The sequence below is a fragment of the Montipora capricornis genome, chromosome 7, assembly GCF_036669925.1.
Source record: "Montipora capricornis isolate CH-2021 chromosome 7, ASM3666992v2, whole genome shotgun sequence".
Classification (NCBI taxonomy): Eukaryota; Metazoa; Cnidaria; class Anthozoa; order Scleractinia; family Acroporidae; genus Montipora; species Montipora capricornis.
In genome coordinates, this window is record NC_090889.1 from 16677452 (window position 1) to 16693089 (window position 15638).

General features: G+C 39.8%; 2 protein-coding genes and 1 long non-coding RNA gene across 4 annotated transcripts in view; all 3 read left to right on the plus strand.

Moving 5' to 3' along the window:
- Window positions 1–2198: 2198 nt before the first annotated feature.
- On the plus strand, window positions 2199–4136 carry LOC138058333 (uncharacterized). The gene is made up of 3 exons (XR_011133865.1): window positions 2199–3191; window positions 3272–3352; window positions 4001–4136. It is a non-coding gene; the product is annotated as an uncharacterized lncRNA (long non-coding RNA).
- A 117-nt stretch (window positions 4137–4253) lies between these two features.
- On the plus strand, window positions 4254–8131 carry LOC138055716 (tetratricopeptide repeat protein 28-like). Its single transcript, XM_068901597.1, has 2 exons — window positions 4254–7295; window positions 7774–8131. The coding sequence occupies exon 1, from the start codon at window positions 4254–4256 to the stop codon at window positions 7098–7100; it is 2847 nt and encodes a 948-aa protein (XP_068757698.1). The 3' UTR covers window positions 7101–7295; window positions 7774–8131.
- A 4263-nt stretch (window positions 8132–12394) lies between these two features.
- The window catches only part of LOC138058331 (uncharacterized), a 20057-nt gene continuing 16813 nt past the window's right edge, over window positions 12395–15638 (plus strand). Inside the window, exons 1-2 of one of the 2 annotated variants that reach the window (XM_068904280.1) lie at window positions 12395–12604; window positions 13012–13127. In XM_068904280.1, coding sequence (XP_068760381.1) covers window positions 13043–13127 — 85 coding nt within the window. In that variant the 5' untranslated portion in view covers window positions 12395–12604; window positions 13012–13042. The remainder of the gene's footprint in view (window positions 12605–13011; window positions 13128–15638) is intronic. The other variant, XM_068904279.1, reaches the window with a different exon arrangement.

A 15638-nucleotide genomic window follows, 5' to 3' on the forward strand; every position in this document is an offset into this window, starting at 1 on the left:
GTACTCTGTTAAAGGCGAGGAACGTAGCATTTACGTTGTGCCCCATGGAAACTCCAAAGAAACACAGAAACCCTTCCTTCGCACTGAGAAGAGTACCAAGGAAATGGTAAAGAAGATGGTCAAAGTTGGAAAAAATCCTTCTGAATTATACGACGCCGTATTTGAGGAAAAGGGATGCTTGATGATTCCCTTTCATCGCTTCCTCGTCGGAATCAAGCCAACAAATTGCCAAGTGCACAAAGGGAAAATAAGGTGAAGGATGAGTTGTGGACCATTGCCAATATGTCTAAAGAGGAAGCAGAGAAAGCAAATTATTTGATCAGGTTTCCGGACTGTTCCGCACTGGTAATGTGTTTCTGGAGATGACAGGCAATTGGCAGACCTTGTACTCTCAGCGGTTTGAAGTCTTGGGCGTTGACACTCTTCAACTGTAGTAATTTTTATGCTACACCAACCAACCACCTATCCGTATCTGCTGCTGGTGGACAGGAAAACAATGAAGTCTCCGACAATGCTGGATCCCGTGGCTATTCACAAGCGCTTAAATACAGAATGTTACAATTACCAGGCAGCATCGATGAAAAGAGCTCAACCAGTATTACGAAACATCCTGTTAATCGGAAGCGATGGTGATTGCAAGATTTTAAACAGGAAGAACGAGCAATTTCTTTCCTCCACGTGAGTGCTGTATAAAAAGCATCAGTTCTAGACACAAACCCAGACCAAAAAGACCACGAAGCAGAACAGAAGTCCCTCTTCAAGAAATGACAGCATTGCTATTGACGACTCGACATGGCCGGAGAGGACCAAGATTTGGCAGAATGGAAACCCTTCTCAACTGATGTTCATCACCCCAAACCAAAAGAAGTGTATCACGTACAAGAAAGCGTTCAACAAAGGAAGCAATGCACCATTTAACCTATGCCTCTCGCACAAGGAACGATAACCCCAGTATCCATTCAAAGGTGACTTTAATGACATCCGAGAAAGTGTGGGTGAAAAGAACTTCTATTATCACCTTAATGTGTCCTGCGTACCGGCTCGTCACCCTACTTTCCAGCCTGGAGACATATTGATCCAAGAATCTTTGAGAGAAAACCGAAAAGAAAGTCACAGGCGCCTGTTAAAGGATACCATGGGAATTTGATCTGAAAACTTCACAGTTGTGATTAGTGACCATTTTGACCATTGACCAATCGCGGGTATCGTCCGTGATATACCGTGAATTTCGATGCCACCGAACAAATTTATGGCCCTTTTCCTTCGGTGATTCCGTTCGGCGACTTCTTCTCGGCGCCCATCCTTTGGAAAGATTATATAGAGGGAACAAAACGAACCAACAACCTAAATCGCTCTTAATCGACCCGGAAACCATACCAGAGACAAAGACACACAAGACTGAAGCAAAGTACGCCATTTTTTATTTCAAATCGTAAATATATATTTTTTAATTTTGAGCAAACCGTTTCCCACATGCCGTCCTTATATTTCTACTCTTACATAATATCGTACAGTACAGATACTCATATATCGAGCTTGGGTTACGACCGGTTACCTGTTCAGGAAAAAAGTGTAAAACGTTCATTAATATCTTGACGTGTACGTTTTGAACTTCAGTAGTAACATATTGCTTAAGGTGAGAATTTCAATAGCAAAAGACGTTTAAGTTGTAAATATTTGCAGTTATAAGTTTTGAATGGCAAGTTCATTTATTGATAATTTCCCTTCAAAACAACAAACAGTACGGCGCAATGCAACCGGATGCAATGCAATCTGTTTGATGATCTCGTCTCTACCATGAAAACAACATTAGAGAGCTTTAGATTCTACGACGAGGACGAGAACGAGTACGAGTTTTGACTGCCCGTTTATAGCGAAAACACTAAGGAAATTTATAACCCGTACGCTTAATCTTACTCTTTGTTAGCAGTATAGGTTGCTCAGTTATTCTTATTGCTGGCAAGCGAGCCTTTTTGCTCATCAAAAAATGCTAAAATTGCTACCGTGTTGTTGACTTGTTTTGATTCGACGACGTTTTTGCAAAATCTCGTACTAAAATGACGACGGCATCACGTTTTTCCCGCCAAAATGACGCTGGTTTGCGCGCGCTCACTGTTGGTCTGTGAGAAAATCTCGTACTCGTAGTCGTTCTCGTACTAGAATCTAAAGCTCTCTATTGTACTCCCTATGCATGTAACTCCGAGATCAGGCAAGAAGAGGGAGAAATCAATGACAAAAAACTGGGAAATGAACAAAACGATCCTTTAGTAAAAAGTTGATTTTTATTCTGATCAACAATATCAAATTTGGTTTTTGCCTATGCTCAAAGCGATACACTAATCATAATAGCCTTTAGTAGGGTACTTTGTTTTCAATTTCGGATGCTTCGGTTTCTAGTAGTGGGTGCTTCGTTTTCGACTTATGGTGTTTCGTTTTCTATCTATTGGGTGCTTCGTGTCTCGTTCTCTGCTTCGAGTGCTTTATCTGCGATACTACCCCCATCGTAAAGCTCTAAAAGCAGAATAAAAAGACATACTGGCTTCAAGTTGTGTTTACCCACAGTAAGGCTCATATTTAAATCGCCGGGTATTCTTAAAGAGAGTTGTTATATTTACCGGGCGTAATTTCATTTTCCGTTTATTTGTTACAATGCAGGAGTCAAAACAACATTTACATAATCACGTGATGTCACAGAGCTAGGAATAGAACAATTTCCGCTGTATTGAAAACTGCAACTGAACAAATCACTTTCCACGCTTTCCCCAAGTAAACACGATTCTTCCAAACTGCTGTCTTCTCGTCCTGCTGTAATCTATTGTAATGATTGTCTTAAGCAATCTTTATTTGCAAAAGGTCAGAGAAGTACTCCATGTGTTATAGAACAGCTTAGGAACAACCAATATCCATCCGAACATCGCTACTTTGAAAGAATGATCAGAGTGCTACTGGAGATCAGGTGCTCTTCTGTGTCCTGAGCTTATCAAAAAAGTCGGGTCACTATATCGTAGAAATGGACTAAAAGATTAAGATGTGTACGTTTTGCTCAGTGTCACGGGGACCATTACAGCTTGTTTTAGTATTTTTTAAAGTTTAATTCGTGCTAAATCTTCCACGTTACTCCTACTGACTTACACGCTGTGAAAAAGGAAAGGAAACCAAGTGGATGATTCTAGTTCATTGAAGCAAAGGAAGTAAGTCATGACGCACTGATCAGTAAATGGGAAAAGAGTATTTCCATGTTTCTTTTTTTCCTTTTTTTTTTTCTTATCAGATTGCAGATTTCGTTTCTTTGGCACTCTGTAATTGCTATACTGTGTCTTTCTGAGCCGTGACTCAGGAATCACCCAAAGAGGTGAGTCATTTTAGAGTCCTATAATTATATTTTAAACACTTTTTAAAGTGTTAGTTAGGGTTAGCACTTCAACAGTATTGAGACTTGCACGGTTTGTTTGACTACAGTTCGCGAACGGCGGCGATTAGAACTCACGACGAATAAACAATATCCTTATCATGCAAGCTTTCAATTTATTTACAACTGTTTAATAAAATTGAACAAAAGTTTCAGGCGCGCTACAGATAAGTATATCTTTTTCATCAGTGCTGAAGTAAATCATTGATGCATGTGAGCTTGACTCCTGCTTAAACCATATAATAAGAGATATTATTACCCATCGAAACGTCGTTAATTCGGCCGCTTTCAGTTTGAACCAAGCACCTTTCGCCCTCCACTGAAATTTTGCTTGGCTAATGGCCGCAAGATATCTGATTCTTAAAACACTTACAGGTAGAATAAGAAAGAATAAATTGGTAAGGATGAAAAATTTTACAGTGGTTTGTAAATTAAGTGAGGAGTAAGAACCGTTCACGCGGGAAGTATGCAATGGACAGAAATCGACAACTTTACCGTCGATTTCACACAGAATACTTGTTATTCCAAAACCTCTTATAACTTGAAAAAGTAGATTAAACATGAAGTGTCTTTACCTTTCTTTCCTTCCAGCTTCCTCCTTGCCTTGACATTGGCTATCTCATCGAACAAGTCTTAATTGTCATTAAGCTATAATTGAAGAATGGTAGATAAAAAGTTAGAAGCTGTAGAGCTGCAGATGCTTCAACTTGCTATTGCGATAAGTGTAGGAGACAGGGATTTGGAAGGGAGGGCTTATTTTCATCTTGGTGATGCTAACTGCAACTTAACTAATTACCAGCAGGCCATAGAAAATTACACAAAAGCATTACAGATTTTCACACAAATGGGGTCCAGGCCTGAGGAGGCAGCAGTCTATTGCAATCTGGGAAATGCTTATTTCAGTCTAGGCAATTTTAAACGAGCCATTGAGTACTTCGAAAAACATCTTACTCTTGCTAAAGAAGTAGAGGATAAGGCTGGGGAGGGAAATGCCAATGGAAATCTGGGAAAAGCCTATACCGGTTTAGGTCATTTTAAACAAGCAATTGAGTATTGCAAAAACTATCTTAGTATTGTGAAAGAAGTAGGGGAAAGGGCTGGGGAGGGAAATGCCTATGGGATTATGGGACATGCCTATTACAGATTAGGCAATTTTAGACAAGCCATTCAGTACCACGAAAAACATCTTAGTATTGCGAAAGAAATAGGGGATATAGCTGGGGAGGGAAATGCCTATGGAAATATGGGAATGGCCTATCGCAGTCTGGGTGATTTTAAACAAGCCATTGACTACCATGAAAAACATCTTAGTATTGCTAAAGAGGTAGGGGATAGGGCTGGGGAGGGAAAAACTTACGGAAATCTGGGAATTGCCTATCTCAGCCTGGGCAGTTTTGAACAAGCCATTAAATACCACAAACAACAACTTAGCATTGCTAAAGAAGTAGGAAATAGGGCTGAGGAGGGAGCAACCTACGGAAACCTGGGAAATGCCTATGGCAGATTAGGTAATTTTAAACAAGCCATTGAGTACCACAAAAAAGATCTTAGTATTACTAAAGAAGTAGGGGATAGGGCTGGAGAGGGAGCAGTCTATGGAAATATGGGAAATGCCTATCGCAGTCTGGGTGATTTTAAACAAGCCATTGACTACCATGAAAAACACCTTAGTATTGCGAAAGAAGTAGGGGATAGGGCTGGGGAGGGAATAACTTACGGAAATCTGGGAATGACCTATTACCGTCTGGGTAATTTTAAACAAGCCATTGAGTATTTCGAAAACGATCTCAGTATTGCCAAAGAAATAGGGGATAGGGCTGGGGAGGGATCAACTTATGTATATCTGGGAAATGCTTATGACAGTCTAGGTAATTTTAAACAAGCCATTGAATATTACGAGCAAGGTCTTAGCATTGCTAAAGAAGTAGGTGATAGAGCTGGAGAGGCATCAACCTATGGAAATCTGGGAAATGCGTTTCACAATCTGGGTATTTTTAAACAAGCCATTGAATACCACGAGCAAGGTCTTAGTATTGCTAAAGAAGTTGGTGTTAGAGCTAGCGAGGGATCAAGCTATGGAAATCTGGGAGGTACCCATTGCAGTGTGGGAAATTTTAAGCAAGCAATTAAGTATTTAAAAAAACATCTTAGTATTGCTAAAGAAGTAGGGGATAGGGTTGGGGAGGGGAATGCCTATGGAAATCTGGGAAATGCCTATAACGGATTAGGTGATTTTAAACAAGCCATTGAGTACTACGAACAAGATCTTAGTATTGCTAAAGAAATAGGTGATAGAGCTGGTGAGGGATGTGCCTATGCAAGTCTGGGAAGTGCCCATTGCAGTTTGGAAAATATTAAGCAGGCCACTGAGTACCATGAACATTCTCTATGTATTTTTAAGGAGATTGGTTACCGTCTAGGGGAAGGAATCACGTGTTATTGTCTAGGTCATGATCATGAAATGTCGGGTTCCTTGAGTAAAGCACTTAATTTTTATCGTTTAAGTATAAAACAACTCGACGAAACAAGGCATAGTCTAAAGGCAAAAGATTCATGGAAAATAAATTTTCGGGATACGCATCGCGGGGCATACACTGCCCTGTGGAGCACACTTTTGAGGAATCGAGAGATTGAAGAAGCTTTGTATGCTGCTGAGAAAGGTCGAGCACAGGCTTTGATGGATATTTTGAAGGAACAATACGGCATTGGCTCTAAGTCATTTTCTGCACTTACTCCGAAGCGAACTCTTTCAGCTGAATTAGAGGCTTTGCCTTCACAAGCCGTTTTTGTGGCACTTGAAGATGACAAGATCACCTTTTGGGTGCTAACAAAAGACAGCATGATCAGCATTCGAGAAAGAAAAATCGCCAATGGAGAGGCCGACATGTTGATGGAAACCACGATGAAACAGATTGGCCTAGGGAACGTTGTCAAATGCGAGGATCGTTCTTTGGATCAATTACGCAGTGAACTTTCTTGCGGAAGATGTAAAACTGAACATATCAGTGAGAAAAGAGTTCCACCATCTTTCCCCTCCGTGAACCCTTTACAACCCTTGTATGATGTCTTACTCGGGCCAATTGCAGACTTGCTCCAGGGTGATGAGTTAATCGTTGTTCCCGATGGACCATTTTGCTTAGCTCCTTATTCTGCATTGAGTGAATCTATCAGGATCCGCACCGTTCCCTCGCTGACCGCTTTTAATGTGATCGTTGGTGCATCGCAAGACTTTCACAATAAGACTGGAGCACTGCTTGTAGGTGATCCGTGGTTGAGGGAAGTTACTGACAAGAAAGGAAAGCCCATTTTACAGCTTCCGTGCGCAAAAGAAGAAGTAGAGATGATTGGCGAACTTTTGCAGACAACACCACTGACTGGAAAAAATGCCACGAAAGCTGAGGTTCTGAAAAGAATGAAATCAGTTGCTTTAGTTCACATTGCAGCACACGGATGCCAAGAAACGGGAGAAATTGCCTTAGCCTCAAGTACGGAACGGAAGTCACCAATCCCGGCCAAAGAAGAAGATTTTATATTGAAAATGTCGGATGTAGCAGCGGTTCGTCTTCGAGCAAGACTAGTTGTGCTGAGCTGTTGTCACAGTGGCCGTGGAGAAGTGAGGTCTGAGGGTGTGGTGGGAATAGCGAGGGCTTTCCTGTGTGCTGGAGCTCGGTCTGTTTTGGTGTCACTCTAGGCAATTGATGACGAGGCAACGTTACTGTTTATGAGGAGTTTCTACGAGCATCTGGTAGATGGAAAGAGCGCAAGTGCAGCTCTTCAACAAGCAATGAAATCCCTCCGAGAGTCAACGCAGTATTGCGCTGTAAAGCACTGGGCGCCATTTGTACTGGTTGGCGATGATGTCACGCTGGAATTTCCAAAAAAAATGGTGAGTGAAACTTCACTTTTATTCTGAAAACAAGAATACTTTGAGATTGGAAACTTATAGTAGGAATTAAGTATGCCTAAGATGGCATGACAACGAGATGATAGCTTCGCAGTGTAAACGATGCGAAGTGTCCTCTAATACGCTTTTGTCACGAATGCAATTTCTACATACCTCTCACGCATGCACAGATTCTGAAGCATAAGGATATATTCCACATTGGTGGACAAACTTTTTTTGTTCAGCATTTTCTGGATTTTTGTTAACTAGTGAAGATGGCTCATGCACCACCTCATGACATCTCTTTTAGTGTTTCCGTTCTCCCATAGCGCTATGAACGTCATCCTTTGTAAGAAATTTGAAGACAGCATCGTCCTTCCAGTAGCCATTTGCATCGGCGAGGCGGATTGTGCGTGCTCGAAAGAACCACCCATAGTTTTAGAGCTGTTTTAAAATTTTCTTTTATCATTTTGTCTTGCAGAATCGATGTTGAAGACGCAAGAAGACTACCTGGCAGAGCATGGCGCTGCAGTAATTGCAGAACTTGTGATGAAAGTAGAACGGGTTAACAATCATGGTTATGCCATACGGTTTAGCGGACGTTACTGCGCAAACAATACCAACAGACTAAGATTATTGCAAGTGAAATTGACTGAAAGCCTAGATCTATAGTACACAATTCTCGTTTTACCCATAATAATATACATTAAAAAATTACCCGATTCTGATTGGCTGAGAGCAGTGCAGTTCAAGTGTAACACAGTGCAAAAAAGTGTAATACCAGTGCAAATTACACATCGAAATTCTGGATTGTGAATGGCTAATAAACGATAAGGTTGGTCAGAACGTATCAAATCTTTTGTTTTCAAATCAAGCGCGTGCCCTGGATTGCGCAGTTTATGGCGCAATTGTTTCCTGATTGCGTAATACGCATGCGTTTCTTCTGCTTAACCATCACGAATTTTCTCGTGTGTGTTATTAATAAGTAATCATATGATTTTTCTTGACGGGCGAGTGCAATTTGTAGTCGCACTCGAAATCATGTGATTACCTATACTAATAATATACAACCAAACCCAAGTCGACTGCGACGAACGGTTCTATCTGAAATGCCGAGTATCCTGGCAACATCGGCCCATCAAATCCCTGCCTCTCCTTGTAAAGTTTCCAACTGTTCTTGAGAAAGTGCTAACCGTCCGCGTCAGTTCCCGTTCCTCGTTATTGTTAAGCACGCGCGTTTTTGAGACGCGGACGGTAACCGGAAGAGAATATTTCGCATGCCAGGAGAGCGGTATCTCCCAGATTTTTATACTTATCATCTCTAATGGAGAAAAGATACTTAGCATTGTAAATGTAGTTGTGTTAAGACAGTTTAAAAGAGAAACCTGCTCAATTCCGTTTGCCGTCCGCGTCTCAAAAACGCGCGTGCTTAAGCTCCCTAATAGCTGGAGTAGCCGACTCCTCGAACGAGTCAATATCCCTCGCGGCTTTTTCTGCAATTCCTTCGAAGTGACATCGTAGCTCGTTCAAGATGCCTAGTAGTTGGTGTAAGTAGCCGATTAAACAAATTTCTTGTCCATACGATTCTTCTTTTCTTGAAGTTGGAACACTGAAAAGTTCTTTCGTATTCTTCCAGTCTCAGAACAAAGAACTCTGAAGAATCGAGCTGAGTGACTCTGGAGTTTCGTTGCTGTTGTGCTCTCGTAATTATTACACTTAATTCCATGAATTGGAAACCAAATCGTAGCTCTTGTCGACGCCATTTTGTAGTTGCGGAAAAGCCCTAAAATTTTCGAGGGGTATGGTTACGTAATGACTTCCCTTCCTATCTTGTAAAATTATATCCGCTTCCTCATTTTTTTATCAAATACGATACACCTTTTATATCGATCATCTTTTGGTTATATCGAGCATCTTTCACTTCTGTCAAACATCCTTTAGTTGTATTGGGCATCTTTCATTTCTATACTGATGACATCTTTGCTTATAGATTTATTGCACATAACAATCATGTATGCAACATAACATTGATGACATTGATGAAAGTACATTCGATATTTTGTCCGCACAGGGCCTTCATAGATTGGTCGCTAAACGATGGGAAATTTCAAAATCAAATCAACTTGTTCACGGTTTTTTTTTTGGTCCGCACGTGCAAAGGCAAATCTTTGACTTCTATTTGTTTGCGACCGCAAAGACAAATTCACGTTCTCAATTTCAGCGAGTGGGTCGAATTGTTTCCATCTCTTCTCAAGCAATACCCTTTCATGGTTCTTTTCTGTAACGCGAAGACATAAATTTGCAACAAACAAAATAATTAAACGTTGCCTTTTGACCTTTTGCCTGTTGAAATGCAAAGCTCTTTTTCTGTCATGCAAATAAGATTGTGTAACTTGATAAGTAAGTGAACGTCGAATCACAAAGCGCGTGAGAATCTGTCCAATCAGAAAGGCGTACAGAAATCCCTGTAAACTCTGAACAAGCTTTCTGAAGCAGTTGCGCAGGCTGACTATACTGGGAGTTAACTCTGTCTGCGACGCAGGCTAAAGGATTTCGCGATTATTCCGTCTTTTTCGCCCCCTGTACAATACGGGCGAACTATCCCGTAACTGGATGGGTGTGAAGGGTTTTAAAGTAGAGATAGAAAATGAGTGGTTCATTGTGATATGCTCACATTGTCGTCAAATTTGAAATTTGGTGATTTCACGTTGTTGTGCCACTATTCACCGAGATTAAAAAGAATAACTGTTTTAGTATATACTCACGAGGTGATCTCAACAACATTTGCAGAATCGAAGAAAACCATCAAAAGTCGATTTAGGAGGCTCGAAAGGGTTTCAACACTTAGAAGACTCTCTGTTTAGATCGAATGACGCTACAACACTGTATCACGTAACAGCAATGTTATAATACCACATGAAACACTGATTATTTCCAAACAAGATGTGATCATTATTGTGATGTAATGCGCTACCTTGGCAACGGGTCAGCCCAGCAAAAACACCCAATATTTTGGATTTAGTTGCTCTTATCTCAAACTGGGTGACTCCCCTTTTTTATTGCTGAAAAGTGATTACAAGGCCACGACTTATGTGTAGATGTTTCAGAGCTACCTTAATAAAAATCACAAAATTAAAGTGGCTCTGAACCACTCAACAAAATGTTTTAAGACTTTGCAGAAAGTCTCATCATGCCCTTCTGATTACCTTTCAGAAATAAAAAAAATAGGGTCACCGAGTCCGTTTTTGAGATATATGCAGCTAAAGACAAAATAAAGGGTATTTTTACAGGGCTTGCCCGTTGCCACGGTGACATATTACGTCACAATAATGATTAAATCTTGTTCCATTTGGTACCACAATATTGCCAATCAGGAGCCCATCAAGGGGAGCCTCTATCTCCCATACTTGGCCTTGGAGTCAACCCTTTCCCCAGTAGATCTATTATTAGAACGCCTCCCAGGGGAAGTTCACACGCCCTCAGTTCGAAGAGCCAATAAAAACAGAGCTATGACAGTCATTGTTTTACCCACACGCTTTTCGCGGTTTACTCGACAAAAATATGATACTTTTCGCGGGAAAAGCCGTTCTTAAAATAAATCTACTCGGGAAAGGGTTGACTCAAGGAATTAGTGGAGATAGAGGCTCCCCTTGATGGGCTCCTGTTCCAATACATGATAAAGCTTTGTGGTGCCGATCCTTCTAAAAATATCGTCACCTGGAAACGCCGAAACTGGTTCGAGACGCCTTAATTGACATTTCAATTCATCGATGAAATGATATATGAAATGGATCATATGCGAACTGCGGATATGAAATCAAGTGAAGCTATGATACACGCAGTTATGAACGCAATTTTTGCAATTGCGTAAAGAAGCCTGAAAATTTCAGGACTTCAACGGGGTTTGAACCCGGACCTCGCGATACCGGTGCGACGCTCTAACCAACTGAGCAATGCAGCCATTGACGTTGGAAGCTGGTCATTTGTCGGTTCTAATGTTCCCGTGAGGAATGAATCAACGATGAAATGATATATGAAATGGATCATATACGAACTGCGGATATGAAACCAAGTGAAGGTATGATCCTCGCAGTTATAAACGCAGTTTTTGCAACTGCGTAAAGAAAAGCTCAGTTGGTTAGAGCGTCGCACTGGTATCGCGAGTCCTGAAATTTTCATAGCTTCACTTGATTTCAATTCATGCGTGGAAAACGTGCAAGCGACACAGAGCGTGCGCTAAAGTGTTTACAGAAGCTTCAAACATGGCAAATCTCAATAACCTTCGTTAAAATCCTCGTCACAAACAGCAAAGTAGTCATTTAACATCGTTTAAATCAGCAATCTAAATCGAAAGTCTGCTTGTTAAAGCATTTTCATCGTTCGATCAAAGTTTTAGAGGTTCATTTGAAATGAAATTGAAATTGCAGTTGGTAAAGGATCCATATGAAATGGCGGCTCTAAATGAGGTGAGCGTTGGTTTCTTGTAAAATAACCCGTCTTGTCTCTGTGCAGCCATGTGGAACGTTCTTAAACATGCTTTTATTAATTTCTCTATTTCAGTAACAAATTCGTTTTGCTGGGCAACCAGCCCTACAAAATAGAATAATTCCGAGTGAAACAAATTGTTGGCGTGAAGATTGTTTAATTGTCAGCAATCATTATTTGGAAAACCAAAGTCATTCAAACACTGGTTGGCAAAAGTATGAACTCTTCTCTTACCTTTGAAACATTTCAGGCCAAATTTTGTGGCCCCTTTTTGTATTCTGTAGAACAGCATCATCTTGTATTCTCAATATTTCCGATTCAGAAATGCTGGCGAGTTTACGCCGGCTATTTTGTTTTGTTTGGATCACACATTATTCACTCCGCAGGGAGTGAATAATGCTCAATTAATCCGAGAAAGCGAACCAATAAGATTGCTTGAAACACCAAGATCACTAAGTGAATATGTACTTATATTCTTTATTTGTGGGGTTGTCGTTGCCGTAGGGCCATCGTTGTTGCTTGAAGTCCCTAACTTATCTCGGGTTTTCCGCGTGAAACTCTACTGGTTTTTAAAGGCATCACATTTAATATGGAAACTTCAAGTATTTCTCGTACTAAAAAAACTCTCACGACATAAGTAATTACTAAAAATAAAGCGACCATTAACGTAAAATCTCTTTAAATATTGCTTTCATGTTATTGTGGAATCTCAGAAATGAATTTCATTAAATTAGTTGATGAACTTAGTAAACCTTACCCCATATAAAGAAGAAAACAGAAAGCAGAAGAGAACTTATTTAATTCCGCGTTGGAGGTTCTATTTCAAGGTAAGTTATTGTTTCCTTTCAAATAGAGAAAACTACACATTGCTATCTCTTCTTCTATAACATGATTGTTGAGGAGACTATCAGTTTAATAATTGGTAAATGTACTTTATGCTTCCTAAAGGAGATTATACATACGGAGACAGAGAATATAAAACATCATTATTTTATTTTTGGAAATGTTAGAAATAATATGAAAAGGAGAAGGAAAAGCTTAGTGAATACTAAACGAATTATTCTGCGAATTTGTTTGGATTTTGTTAACTTCTTTTTTATCAAGGTCACGTTCCAGTAACCGTTTTATTGATTACAATATTCACCTTTAACAATGGCCTTTAGCTTTAGCAAACGTAGAAAATTTTTGGGCATTGCAACATAACAGTGTTCTTCTGTTTATTCGTTAATTAAAGCTTCAACTTTTTGTACAGACGCCTTAGAAGAATGGAAGTTCACACATTTTGGAACATACTGCATTTGTTCATATATTTATTCGCATCTTTTCACGAGGTTGCCTCGCAGAGACAAGGTAATATATTCAATGTTTTTTTTTTCTAAGATAATCGTCTAATTGAGCGATAACATTTATACCCCCTAACCGGGTTGTGCATCCATACCATATCAGTCCCTACAACTCTTACTTTGAACTCTTTAGATAATTAGCGATGCACTTTATTTCTAATCATTGCTTCTAGAACACACTCAAATATCTCTGAACATATCTTCAGTTGTGGTTAAAACGAGAGGAAAAACCACAAACAGTCTAATATCTTCCCGCGGACTCTGATCCATTATATCAGTGTCCATTATCTACGTTACAAGAAAATTGACTGGGTAAGTATCAGTTTGACGGTATGACGTCATGGCAGACGTATATTGGTGTGTAGAAACTCAAAAATTAGTGGCTCCTCTCGCTCTTAATTATAGCTATCCTATTCAAACTGTGACAGGAGCAATATTTTTTTGTAACACTATTTTTTTTGTTTGGATTCCCGTAGAAAAAGGGAATAACATGAATTCAGAAATGACTTTCTACGAGCTTGCCGTTTGCTTTCCTCAAAAAATCACCGCCGAGTTTTGAAAAGAAAGTTCTCGTGTAATAATATCGCAATATTTGTTCAATTAAGAATAACAATATTTATCGTCGACAGCGTTGGAATTATCCGTTCCGTTTTCTTAGCCAAGGGCCCGTACTAGAAAAAAAAAGGGGGGAAAAAACAGTTAATCTTAAAACGCGTACAATCAACCTCAAGGCCGGTTAATTAACGAAGCTTTATTCAAGTTGCCATTCATGCATAGCAGTGAAACCTGTTTTAAAGATGTTTAAGTAAACACATGCCTCAGCAAACTCGATCAATTTGAAGATAAACGAGATGCGGGTTTTTCCTGTAAATACGATTCTTTTTACTTTTCGATACGGCTGACTCAATTTTATGGGAACGTACCACCTAGCTTTTTCTTTTACCTCTCTGCCATCTGTGATCGGTGCTATTCGCGCCACTCACTTGCTTCGCTTGCTGTCCTGCGTCGAACGAGTACCCCTCCATGTGTCGAAAACTTTGCATGGTTTCCTTACTGAAAGGCACGGTTTGGCGGTTATTTAGCTACTCTGAGTATCCAGTGGAATTATCATAAACATTTGGATTATATCAAGTTTTACAATGGTGCTATGATAAAAAAAAAAAAGCACTTCCTCTTTTCTTAAGATTTTCAAAGTGTTATCAAGTAAACTAATGATCCTCGCAGTTATAAAGGCACTTTAAGCAACTGCGTAGAGAAGCCTGAAAAATTCAAAACTTTAACGTGGTTTGAACCCGTAACCTTGCGATACCGGAGCGACGCTCTATAAAACTGAGCTATGAAGCCACGGACTTTGAGAGCTGCTCATTTGTGGGTTTTAATGTTCCCGTGATGAATGAATCAACTTGAAATGATGTATGAAATAAATTATATATTGAACTGCTGATATGAAATCAAGTAAAGCTATGATCCTCGCAATAGACCATTTTACAGTTGTAGCTAAGTTACCTGGCCTAAGAATGGAAGCGAGGCTGCCGGTGACCCTGTTTTGATACAAACCTCCGTGCTTTTGTGATGATAATATGGACTAATTAGCATTACAACAACACAATTTACATGATAAAAGCAGTGGGGGCTGTATCAATGCAAGGTCACCGGCAGCCTCGAAGCCATTCATAGGCTAGGTCGCTGAGCAAAAAACTGTAAAATGGCCTATTATAAAGGCAATTTTAACAATTGCGGAAAGAAGCCTGAAAAAAATATCAGGACTTCAACGGGGTTTGAAAGTGTGTTTGTCTAACTAGTCCTGAATGGCAAAATTTTGAGCTGTTTAGTTTGAGTGCAAGTTTTGGATTTCACTGTTCGCCATTACTCACATTCAAAACTTACCGATTGGACCTCATAGGGTTGGATCCAGGGAAAAGTGACGTCAAAGGCTTATTGGCTTAAATTTCAGCGTGTAAATGCAGCTTATTATATATGCAAAACACGAGTTTAAAAGTCTGAAAGCCCGAAATTCCCTTGCTGCATATTAATTCAGCCGCGAACACACACACATTTCATTCTTAAACTAGTGAGTCTTTTACGTTATTTCTCCTGGACCCAGCTCTCTCAATATTTCAAATTTGGTAATGGTGGATCATTAAATAGGAAACTTCCACCAAAAATAAACAGGAGTCTTTTTCCAATCAAGGCTTGAAACTTGGGTTTAGTTTTGAAATCCAAAGAAAAAGAAGAATTGATTTTTTGGTACCACTTTAAAAGCGGTAGATATTACGTCACTTTTGACATGTCACATGTTGAGTTTTTAATGAAGTTTACAATATGTACTCAAAGAAGGGCGTTGGTTGTAGTAATGCAGTATTTTAAGCGCCAACATGTACATACCTTCTTACAAATGATGCCCACATGTCGAGCAGTCAAAAATACCGTAAGATTGCACGTACGCAGCCTTGAAAAGTGGCTTAAAACTTTTAAATCAAAAAAGTGTCAACCACAGCTTAAATCAAAAAAAGTGTCA